The 12,926-nt window shown below is 37.0% G+C and overlaps 1 protein-coding gene across 1 annotated transcript in view; it reads left to right on the top strand.

Annotated features, from left to right (window-relative positions):
* METTL25 (methyltransferase like 25) overlaps positions 1–12,522 on the top strand; it is a 45,183-nt gene extending 32,661 nt beyond the window's left edge. Inside the window, exons 10-12 of the mRNA XM_033058453.1 lie at positions 9,894–9,968; positions 10,590–10,661; positions 12,252–12,522. Of these exons, the coding sequence (XP_032914344.1) occupies positions 9,894–9,968; positions 10,590–10,661; positions 12,252–12,350 (246 nt within the window). The 3' untranslated portion in view covers positions 12,351–12,522. The remainder of the gene's footprint in view (positions 1–9,893; positions 9,969–10,589; positions 10,662–12,251) is intronic.
* The last annotated feature ends 404 nt before the right edge of the window (positions 12,523–12,926 follow it).

The following is a 12,926-nucleotide window of genomic DNA, read 5'->3' as shown; positions in this document are numbered from 1 at the left end:
CTGGATAAATGCAAGTTGCCCTGAGACAAAGATGTCTGTCAACACTACTTCAAGCTGCACATTTATGTGGTTGCTAAAGACCTGATTCAAGTAAATGCTCACTTTTGCTCATGTTTCTGCTCATTTTATGTGCAGCTGGCTGCGTACTGAGGACTCTATTTTATGCTGATATAAACAATATTATTTTTTATTTCCCAGCTATATTGAAATCTGCAACAGCATAAAACCAGTGCTATTTTGGAACTACTGGGAGGAAAATTGTAACTGCTCCCTTAACAGTGGTTCTGACCCTGCAGTTTTCATGGTGGAGTCAGCACTATATCTACACAAATATTGGAGAATGTGTTAAATGCCTCTCTACAGAAAAAAAAAAAAAATATGAGCTAGAAATGTGATGAGGCCTAAACACTCACTCTGAAAGACAACAAAAATCAAAGACAAATTTATGTGGAATTTGTTTTTTAAGCTCTATTTAGAAATGAACAAAAGAGCAGCTGTTCTGCATAGACCAAATGTCTGCTTTGTCTCTGACGGTGGACAAAAACTGATGCCTTGGGAAGAATATAAGGTGGGAGTAAGCTCATATGAAGCATACTTCCAGAATAATCCAAAATGTCTTTGTCATTCACAAAAAAAAAAAAAAATGGAGGCAGTTATTGTCTTAATGCATAAATATATTTAGGATATATTTAAAAAGCAGCTAAAACTTAGTGACACTGTGTAATATGACCAGAGAACTATGAGAAAAAATTGTTTCCATATGGGTCTCTGTTTTACATGTGATATTTTCTAAAATACAGAAGTCAAGAAACTGCAAGTCTCCAGTCTTTTACTAGGCTTATCAGAATATTAAAAAGAACTTCATCTCTATATGATAATAAAAGTAGTGGAAAGGAAAATAGAGGGGTAGAGGCACTGCTTCTAGGAGTCCCTGCCAGGATTTGGTAGTTTGTCATGTGTGGTAAATCTTGCATGGTTTTTATCACTGAAGCTAAATCTGTGCTGTGGGACGCAAACACTCTTCCAAACTTAATGGTTCATGATAAGCATCGCAGCTGCTTCCTTTATACACACCAATACCTCTGTTTTGGATCAAAAGGTAGCCCTGGTGCAATCCAGTCATTTTCCAGTCTGGACAATTGTGGAGGCAGGATAAAGAGTGCAAGTATACAAAACACCTAACCTGCCTTGATACATATTTTTGTAAATGTGTGCCTTTTGCTAAATGCTACACTGATGAAGACTCATCACGTACAATTATCCAAATACTAAGGTTATTTTGACTGTTGATTTTAAGTAAATATAAGTTCTTGAATCCTGCCAATAATTCATGTGAAGAAACCCCTCTGCTTCTTTCCTTTGTGAAATAGATGTGAAGTTTTTGCCTATATGAAGCAGGAATCAAACTCTTTATGAAAAGAGTCAGAAATCAGAAATGAGTTAGAGTCATATAACATAGTAAAATAGTTTTTCTATAAAAAAAGGCATTTATCAATAATTTTACACCACTCATTGTTAAGAATTACTGTTCAAGGACTGAAGTTTCCAATTAAGTAAGCCAAAATAATTTCTTCCATTCATAGTGTTTCTTTTTAGTGTGGAAGAGCCTATCAATTAAACACTTAGATGCAAATCAAATACTTTCTCCTGCCTTTTTGGTACAGGACCATTCTCTTCATACATCTCTTCACCTCAGCAGTAAAAATGAGGTATAAACTGTCACTACTGAATTTCTCACAAAACATTCTCATTCTGTGAGGGCAGAGAGAGGTCCTTTAGTATGAGCATACTGCTTCACAGGTATGGTTATATTGCTTACAGCTTCAGAATTAGTGAAACTGTTCTGTGGGCAATGGATCATAAAATCATAGAAGGTATTTAATGATCACCCCCCTGCTGTGGGCAGGGACACCTTTTACTAGACCAGGTTGCTAAAAGCCCCAGCCATCCTGGCTTTGAACGTTGCCAAGGATGGGGCATCCACAGCTTCTCTGGACAATCTGTGCCATGATCTCACCACTCCCATAGTGAAGGATTTCTTCCTTATGTAATCTAAACCTATCCTCATTCATTTTAAAACCATTCCCCCTTGTCCTGTCACTACATGCCTATGTGGAAAGTCCCTCTCCAGCTCTCTTGTAGGTCCCCTTTAGGTACTGGAAAGTGCTTTAAGGTCTCCTCAGAGGCTTCAATTCTCCAAACTGCACAGTCCCAGCACTCATAGCCTACTGGCCGCAACTCTTTTAGTGCAGCCATTCAGCAAATTCCTTATCCCCCAAGTGGTCTCCAGTTTAGAGACAAGGATGTCATGTGGGATAATGTGAAATGTTTTGCACAAGTCCAGGTAATGATGTCAATTGCTGTTTCCTTATCTACCAATGCTGTAACCCTTCATAGAAGGCCACTGTATTTGAAGGCACAATTTGCCATTAATGAAGCCATGTTGGCTATCACCAATCACCTCTTATTTTCTATGTGCCTTGGCATAGTTTTCAGGAAGATCTGATGCATGATCTTAGACATCGAGGTGAGACTGACTGACCTGTAGTTCCCCAGGCCTTCAGTTTTTTCCCTTTACGAAAATGAGTTATGGATTATGTTCCACTTTTTCCATGGGAACTTCACTAGGCTGACTTGAGTTCTTGAATATGCTGTATAGTGGCTTAGCAGCTTCATCTGCCAGTTCCTTCAGAACCTATAGATGCATCTCATCAGGTCCCATGGACTTGTGCATCATCAGGCTCCTAAGATGTTCTTGAGCCTGATCTGCTACAGTGAGCAGTTCTTCATTTAGTCAGTCCCTGTCTTTGTCGTCTGCAGCTCAGGTGGTGTGGCTGAAACACTTGCTGTTGAAGACTCAGTCAAAAAAGTTGTTTATCTTAGTATTTCATAGGCTGTGTAACTGGTCCCCAGTTTTGGAGAGTGTGCTCATTTTGCTCTTGATGTCAGTCAAGTTTAATTCTATGAGAGCTTTATCTTTCCTAATCTGATCCCTGGATGCTTGGACAATATCTCTGTATTTCTCCCAGACTACCTGTCCTTGCTTCCACTCTTGGTAGCCTTTATTTTTGTTGTTTACTTTGGCCACAAGAACATTGTTCATCCGTGCTAACCTCATGGTATTTTTGCCTGACTTCATCTTTAAGCTTGGAGAAGGTAACTCTTGGGCATTAACCAGCCTTTATGGGCCCCTTTTCCCTTCAGGGCTTTATGCCATGGTAATCAGTCAAGCTGATCCCAGAAGTCTGGTCTCCTGAGGTCCAGGATAATGAGTTTGCTGTGTGCCCTCCTTGCTGCCCCAAGGACCTTGAATTCCACCATTTCATGGTGACTGCAGCCCGGGCTTCCCCTTGAGCTCCACAATCCCCACCAAGCATTCCTTACTGGTGAGAATTGAGAGCATTGGCTCCCCTATGTTATGGGAAGGGAAGTTCTCATCAATGCATTCCTGGATTGCTTATGCCCTGCTGTGTTGTCCCTCCTGCAGATACTGGTGTGGTTGAAGTGGCCCATGAGGACAAGGGGTTGTGAAAGTGAGGCTGCTCTTTTGTGCTTGTAGAGGGTGATACCTGGAGGCCCCTGCACAGGGCTGCAGTATTTGGTCTTGATACATACCAAAGCAGTATTTTATTCCTGATTGTTTTCTTTGTCATAGTTCACTCGGTTCCTATAGATTCTGTGTTGTACAGACAGAGCATTAGGGGTCTCATAGATTTTGGATAAATTCTTTCTATCACAAGATTTCTTTTCCCTTTTATTCTCCGTTTTACCTAATTAACGTGAATGGGGAACCCTCTTTTGGGAGAATGGAGCATTCATCCCTGTCCTCTCTTCTAGAGTAGCTGGCCCCTCTGATACTTGTAAGCCTTTTTTCTTTCAAGCAGTGAGAGAAATTCTTTCCTCTTCAGCTTAGAACATGTTTCAGCTGTTTGTAGCTGCTTTGCAAATGCATTTAAAATGTCTTTATTAACTGCTTAAGGCAGTTAGTGCTACAAATAGCATTGCCACAGCAAAAAGTCCACATACAAGTACTTATGTATTTCTGGAGTTTTTAAGGAATAAAACTCAAAACCCTTTAGATTTCCCGAAGTCCTGCTCTTACTAGGATAGATTGGAAAAAGATCTTTCATAAGGGCTAGCTTAAGTGATTAAATGGAGGAAGTGCTTGCAAAACTAAGGCCTGGATGTGTGTCTGACAGCCTTTGGGATCTATTGACTTGATGCTTTTGCAAACTCCAGACAGTTTAATTTTGAATATTAAAGCTGGTAGACAATACTGAAATCAGAATTTGTGCAAAAATACCTTTTTTTTTTTTCACTAATTGCTTATTTATTATCAGACAAGTTTGTGGGGTTTTTTATATCTGGCAAGTGGAGATAGCTTACTCTTAGCTTACTGTCGTCTGTGCTTGGCTTGTAAATTCTCCTCGTCAGTGATTAGTGGAATATCATAAAATGCCATTTGCAAATGAAGGGAGATAACATGAAGATGACTGTGTGGCTTAAATTTCTTCTTGCTTTAAGAAGTGTTGAAAAGCCACTCACTTAAGACTGGGAAACTGTCAGTAGTAGAATTATGACATGAACTAACCTGAATATAGGCAGTTGTACGGGGAACTAAAAGGAATTTTTGCTGAAACTGAGGAAGAGAGGGACTTTTAGCCTGAGATTTCTTATGATCTTAATGTGTACCCCACAGGCAACCTCAGTGTGAATATCTTGAAATGATAATGAATATCTGGAACTGGAGGTCTTTGCTAAGAATATTTGTAATTTGATATGTTTTATTGTGTTCAGCCATTGGACAAACACAGAGTCAAAGCCAAAACAATTTTCTCCACTTTCCCCTGAATCCTGAAACAGCAATTAACTGAGACTAAGGAGTCAAAAAAATGAAGGTACTACTTGGATTTACACTCTTAATGCATTTTGCAATTGTTGAAGAGTTGACTTTCTTCCCTGTTTTCTTGGACAGAAGAAATTTCATCTCACAGACTTCCTGTTTCCTTTGTTACTTAGGGAAGTACTAAATGATGGCTCAGGTAACACTTGCATAGCACTCTATAAAGTGTAAGCACATAATGCTGTTTTTAAGCATAACTGTTTTTCACATAGACAAAATACTATCTCAGTTATGGTACTGTAGCATTTTACTCTGAAAAGGAGTCCTAAGAGATGTGACTTGTAATCAGTTAGGTATATTATAAATAATGTAGATTGCATTAATTTGAAATGCCTTTTAAACAAAGTTCTAAATAAGTTTGGTTTTAAAGTTCTAAATAACTTTGTTTTCTTAAGTCTCCCATTAATTTCATGATCTGTTTTACATTATTTTACAGTATATAACATTATATTATTTTTGACTACCTTAGTCATAGAAAACTTGTAAAATTTCCTTTCAGTTATGTTCTCCCGAATGTTTTGAACTGATCTAAGACACTGCTCTGCTAGAAACATTGCTGTACAGCTTTCTTGTATTCTCATTATTGTTCCTGATAGTGCTGGTACAAGTAGAGAGAGGAAACATGGAATTGTGCAGTCAGTGCAGGAAGAAGCAGTCCCTTTGAGGTAGCAAAGAGGAATTGCATCTAACAGACTGTGGAATAGCATCCGTAGGCTTCTCTTCTCTGGAGGACATGTGCAGCATTGGACAGTAAAAGAGACTTTCATTCAGTGAAAATACCCTTTAGTCTAGGAAAGGATTCAGCTCTGAAAAAATACACTCTGAAGAAATGTGAATCAGTAATTGCCCCACACCTTGGGCCTGAATATTTTCTTTTCAGCCTCTGCTCTATCAGCATGCTGTGGGACTGCAGTCCAGGGTCGGTGTGCTCAAGTGTGTGGTATCTCACATACTCTCAGAGCTCTGTGAACAGTTGCACTGTGTTCACAACGGGTCAGTGAATCCTGTGGTTCATGTTTAGTGCCATCTCCATCATATGGTATTTGTGGTATATATGGTATATCTATATGGTATTGTTACAGGTGGGTCATTGGAGACCTTGCTAGGACCTCTTGCTTGTTTCAGTTGTTTGAGTGACCACACAAATCTTCAAAAAAAATCAGTTCAAAATAAAGCTTGCACCACCATCACAATGCAAAGAGGCAAGGTCCTATTGTTCACAACCTGATAAAGACCAGAAGACATTATAGCTGTATCAGGGAAAAAATACTGGCCAAAATGAAATGAAGGTCACTTGAGTGTCAGTAATTTAAGTTAGATCTTTGAGTGCAGTCATTATTAAGACAAATGCATGTATTTGAGATTTTTCATGTTCATCATATCAACATCAAAATGTAAGAAAAAAGTTCGGTGCATATATATGAAGAATTTTTTTTTAATATATGCAAGTGAGTGACAACACAGAGAACAGTTTCTTGGTCAGCTTCAGTGACTGAATGGGGCTACCTTTGCATATGGAAGTTCAATTCTTCTTCAAAAATACCAAGGGAAACTACTCCTACTGCACCTTGGGAATAGGAAGGAGAGCTGAAGGTTGTGTTAGGTACCGAAGGCAGGTGGAAAGCTGTTGCAGTTTCAGACAAAACCAATGTAATGTAGGTTTTAGTTGTCTTCCAATAAATTGACCATATGGCTAAGTACCAGCTACCTTTTTCATGCCCTTCTCTACCAATGCTTTTCAATGGACACTTTCTCTCTTTTCCAGCTGAGCTGTTGCATTGAATTGATTTGATCACCAAACTTTTATCTGAGGCACAGTTTGGAATAGTACCTAGTCTATCCATGACAGCAGGATGTGTTGTCAGAATGTGTAATATGCAGGGAAGGAGTGGAAAAGCACATACTTGAGTATGGCAGTGTGCAAGAGACATTTTTGATTCAGTTTTTATTTGCCAAACATTTCACAGCTTGTTTTCTTTTAATTTGAATGCTTCGTCTTGGAAAATAGAGAACATAAAAGAAGCAAAGGCAGAAGGGTTTCAAGATCACATTTTTCCAAATACAGATCTTTATGTCTTAATTCCAAATAGCCTGTAATTTCAAAAATCCATTATACTAAAACCCTATTAATGCTCAGTTGAAATGAAAAGCTTATAGGGCAAAGGTTAAATAAACTCTTTTGTTTATTTCATGACTGATATATTTTAGTTGGTTTGACTGTTTAGAGGGGAAGAAAAACAAAAAGAACTCTAAAATATTTGCACAGCTTCACAGAAAATAAAATAGCAATAAGACCAAAAAGTTCTTGTTAGTCCACATTAGTACTGCTGGATAAACCACTCAACCTTGCCTTTGCAGTTGGGAAAATGTACTTTCTAAATTTAAAAAATATGACTGAAATACTACAAAAGTTTTTTCTGATCTCTTGTTTTAAAGCAGAGTTAGAATTATGCATCATTCCTGAAAAATAATATTTGTCAGATCTTCTAAAAGCTTGCTATGATGAAGATTGACAAACTTGCCAAATTAACCTCTAAGAGAAAATGTTTCTTCAAGCTTTTGGCTAGCAGCGAATTTTTTTTTTCCTGCAATTCAAGCCTATTAGTTCTTGTCCTATCCACTGCAGACACAGTGAACAAACTGTTCCCTATTTCTGGGTGATAGCCTTGTAAAAACTGTTATTATCCCCACTCTCAATTTTGTCTCATTTAGCCTGATCAGTTCCAGTTCTCTGAGTCTTTCTTCATAGGTTATGTTTTCTAGATCTCTGATCTATTTTCCCCTCGCAGGGCGTTTTTTAGACAGTTCATTTCTTTCTTTGAAATCTGATGCCCAAAAATGGATGCAGTATTCCAGCTAGAGCTTTTCCACTGCCAAAGTTGAAGGATTACTTCCTGCAGTTTGCAGGCTGCTCTCCCATACATGTCACAGAATGGTGATTGCTTTTTTTGCAGTAGCACAACTGTGACTCTCATTCAGCTTATGATCTGCTCTGTCTTCCAGACTGTCATTTGCTGCTCCTCATCCTGAGCAGCTGATTATTTCTGCCTAGTCCCTTCTGCTTTTCTGTACAGCATTTCAAACTTCTTCTCTAAGCAATGCTCCAGTTTCTGAGAGTTATTTTAAGTTCTGACAATGCCTTCCTGTTGCACATTTGCAGACTTAGCTAATGTTGTTTCTGTTCTATTGTCTGGATTTTTAATGAAAATACTGCGTTCCAAAATGGACCTCCAGTCAGCAGGTCGTTCCAGTTGCTCAAAGCCTCATTAGGAATCACTCTCTGGTTATAGTCATTCAAACAGTTTTCCCTCACTTTTTAGTACTTTAATCTGAAGCTTGTTTCCTAAATTTGCCTATAAAATTATTATGGGAAATGTTATCAAAAATCTCTTTGAAACCAAAATATATTCTAACCAGTTGTTTTTCTCTCTCATGAATCCTTTCACCCTGCTTACAACTGAAGTAAACTGACCTGTGATTTAGTCTTGATGAATTTGTGTTATTACTAATTTGCTTATCTTTCAGTGGTTTTTAATTCTTTATTTGTTCCATTTTTTCAGTGCATTGAATCTGAAATGTCTGCTCTATAATAAAAGACATATATCTGCTATCTGTCTGACATATTCTCTTTGAGAACTTCTCGGTGACAAGGAGTAGTAGTTCTGAGGTCACTTCAGTCCCTTCTTGGCTCTCCCAGGATAAAGTTTATAATACTCATTTGATTTGAAACCTTGCATATTTTTTATATGTTTCCTGGTTTGTTTCCATATTTTAGACAAAGATTTTACTTCTTTGCAACTATATTAGCCATGTGCTATCAGATGATTCTTCTAATAAAATGTACCAAAACTTCAGTTTTCCTAGTCTTTTGTCATAGAGTCATGGAATCATTTAGGCTGAAAAAGACTTTTAAGAGCAGCAGTTCCAACCATTAACTCAACACTACAAGTCCACCACTAAGCCATGTCCCTCAGTGCCATGACTACATGTCTGTCAGAGCTGTTACTTTCCTGCTAAGTTTGGACTCTCATTCCCTAGCCATGACAGAACAGCCATACTGCAAAATTCACAGTACTGCAGAAGTGCAGGCTCTTTCAGCTCTGCCCTTCCCAGCAGCCTCCATCAGCAATAATACTGGAATCCTGCTTCCCACTTCTTTGGCATGTTCCTTATGTGGCCAGCTCAAATGTCTTGTTCAGTGTCCAGGACTGTGGTCAGCAGATCAGACACATCATGACCTTCAAAAGCCTGGGAATGTGGTGGTCTGGCTGCCCTATGCAGAACATGCTTTGTGAAGAGCAGTCATGGTCACAGCTGCAGGACATGCTCTGCTGCACTGGCCAGCAAGGGCTGAAAAGGCTTTGTCGAGTTCCTGAACTGCCTGTGTAACTAATTCGTCCCCAAATGGCAGCATTTACAGTCATGATGGCAGTGCTGGCACTGCCAGTCTCACATCAGGTCATTGGGAAAAGAAGAGAGGGAACATGAAGTAGTTCAAAGTAAATAGGGAAAGTTGTTTTAAAGATGGGTAATTTTAGGCACAGGGAAACAGCATTATTTCCAGAATCTGTTGGTAGGTTCTGGAATATGAAATACCATCCATGTTACTCTCACACCAGAGTTTAATTCTCAGCTATTTAAATAAATCTCTTGGGCATGGGAATAAGGAGGGGATAATGTACATGGAAAGGAAATGAGAATGTTATCTCCACTTTACTGTGTAATTCTCATTTAAGAATGGCTGGAGCTTTCTGAATAATGAATATATCTCAGTATTTCATGTCAGTGGAAACTGCTGTGTGTGGAAACTCAGTTATTGTAAATAAGAACTGAGAAACCTGCTATTGGAAAATTATTATAAATATTAGGGAAGTGCTAATTTCAAAAATGAAACACGGATTTAATTTCTTAGTTTGACAATGTTTAATTCTAAAGTTCTCTTGAAAAAGTAACTAGAATAACTCTGGTTTCTTTTTTTTATCCCTTGCAGCTCCCAGACAGTTGTATAATGGATTACTATGAAAAGTACAAGCACAGAATGAATGAGCTTGAAGCATTTAATATGGTAAAAGTTACAGGATTAATACTGCTACCTTGCATATATGTGCTAGTCTAGAACAAAGCCCTGTTAAGTTTTATGTGGAGGTGGACTGTCTTACACTGTGGTATGCAATCTCAAAAAACAAAGCAGTTTCCCATTCCATACTTTGGAGCGTATCCCATTCCAGAACTATATTAGGTGTAAGTAAAGTAATAAAGTGAACACATGGAAGATTCTTTTTCAAGAGGGACTATTGCACTGGAAAATGGAATGTCGGTCTCCTTTTAAATCTAGACTGGTCTCCATGCAGTTATTTCATAAAATACTCTTTTTATTAAAATTCATTATTTCCGTCTTTAAAATGGTTCTGCTACATGTAATATTATTTTCTTGTTGGACAATGTCTGAAAACCAACTAAATAATATAGTTCTCTGACTTTATGACATTACATGTATTTTTGATCTTTAATACAATCTGTTTTGAAGATGTCCATCCCATAGGGAAAATTAGTAAGGTGACTTTTGTACAACAGAACCCCTAAAAAATGATTGACCTTCCTGGAATTGTTCTGAGGAAATGTAGCTGTTTGGAAGTGTATTGCCTGTCTTTCCCAAAAGGATTATAGCATCTAATCTTTCTTTCAGTTGAAGGTTGTTCTGGCTCCTTGCATAGAAGTTTTGATACTTCTGGATCGTCTTTGCTACCTCAAGGAGCAGGTATTTTTGCATTCTCTTTTATGATACCTAAAGGCTACATCACTGAAATGAGGCTATTTCAGTCAATTTATTACTGTGCAGACAAAAAATCTCTGTTGTAGAATTATTATTCTCATCATATTTGCAAAAGTATAAGCATTCATTCCATTTAGTATAAACATATGCCTAGCAGATGTTTTTATTTTCAACAAAGCAACAACAGTAAAATTTATGCTCTTTTAATTGTGTGTTAATTACTAGTCAATAGATAGTAAAAAATAAATTAATCAAAGATGTAGCAATCTCTTTTTATACAACATAATGAGATATTTAATAATTTTTAAAAATTTTCGATATGCTAAACAAATATTGTGCTACTAATACTCAGACTTCCAATTAATGTACTTTGGAACATATAATTCTAAAAATTTTGAATTAGATCCAAAATGTTTATGATTTTCTTTTACTGTTTCTTAATAAAGATTAATTAATTTTACTGCTTTTTAATTAAGAGAGAGGGTGCACTTTTTCTAACTGTATGGGTCAGCTGAGGTACATTTGACTAACATACAGCCTGGATATATTTTACAAGTGTAGATCTGGGATATAATAAGCAAATGCTACTACATTTACTCCATGATGACTTACATTATTACACTGTTTCTTCCAACAGTGATTTTGAGCTTGCCCTGATTAACTTGAAAGCAGTGGTAGTACTTTTTCTGTGGCAGTAAACGTTTTTCACGCAAATAATAATTTCCTAGGCGGAAATGGTCACATCATCCAGCTTCTGCTCTGGGCCATGGTCAAAATAAAATTTTAAAAGAAAGTTTAATCTCATTCATATGAACAGCTGTGTTTTTCTATTTTAAACCTTTTATTTTAAGAGCTCCATATTATCATAAGTGAAAACTCAGTTTCTTCTGTCACAGTGGACTTGAAACAACTGAATTGTAGTAAATGTATGCCTTTGTTCTAACTGGTATTTTTTACAGAGAGGCAATTTGAAATAGTTAAATAATGATGTATTGGCCCAAATGCCAACCATTTAAAAATTGCATAGAAATCTGTATGATTTCCAAGATGAGAGATAAGACTTGTTTCATATAGCACTGATTTACCTTTTCTAAATGTAATATATGCATGGATTTTATCTTGTACTGATTGATTCACAAAATTTGTTTAGAAAGAAAAATAAAACTTAAAAAACCCAAATGCAGCATGATGACCAGATCCAGCCAGCCTGATTCATTTGAAAAGTCGTTAATTAGCTTCAGGAGTAAAATTGCAACATAAAACAAGTATGACATGCACCTTCATTGCTTTGCTCTAGTTCAGCCAAAAATCTAAGCTTTATTAATGAAGCAGGTTAGAAGCTATCACTTGATAGCACCAGAAATTAAATTACTTTAAAATACATCCTGTTAAGGGTATCCTTTTGTCACAACAAACTTTCCCCTGATTTTTTTATTAGATAAGTGGTTTTCCTTCTTTGCATTAGGATAATTCTATTTATTTTCAATTTTGTATTTCAAAATATGGACCTATTACCATATTTTAGCTTATAAGTCAAACCCATTTTTATGCACTTCAATCATATGTCGTTTTCAGGAAAACATTGCCTGGTCTGGACTTGTGAAGTTGTTTGATCCTGTGAAGTCCCCCAGATGCTATGCAGTTATTGCACTGAAGAACCAGTCATGTTCTTAAGTGGAAGCAAATTGCGAAGAGGTTGAAAATTCTGAACTGATAGTGCTATTTCCTCCCTTTTATTGTGTTGTATTTAATTGATTCCTCAAGTACAATGTTCGCTTTTCAGATGCAAAGAAAAAAGTGCAGTGCCTCTCTGAATCTTCAGAAATAAAGATCTCCTTTATAAATATGATTGCTTCCTTATGTCAGTTATTAATGTTGAACATCTGACTTTATTGTAAATGTTACAGCCCATACTATGTGACTATTATTTGAAATAACATTTCTTTTTCTTTTTTTTAAGGTATTATACTTGTGTATCCTTTCCCTTGATATTTCTAACCTCAAGATAACCTCAGGTTCTACCAGTCTCAGACTAGTCTCACTTTTTTCTTTTCTGGATTCAGATGATGCAGAGTATAAACAGAAAAATATCCTGTACTGTAAACTAGAGGCTCATAGACTAAATAGGATTTTTGTACAACCTGTTCTTCAGGTCATCAGGACTAGCTTATTTATAGAGCAGCATAGAAGAGCCTAAGTTGCAACTACCTGCAAGAGACAATTTTATATCAACCCCTTCTTCCTTCAGGC

Source organism: Catharus ustulatus, chromosome 4 (assembly GCF_009819885.2).
Source record: "Catharus ustulatus isolate bCatUst1 chromosome 4, bCatUst1.pri.v2, whole genome shotgun sequence".
NCBI lineage: Eukaryota > Metazoa > Chordata > Aves > Passeriformes > Turdidae > Catharus > Catharus ustulatus.
Note: the sequence above shows the minus strand (reverse complement) of the source record. Positions and strands in the feature narration are given on the sequence as shown.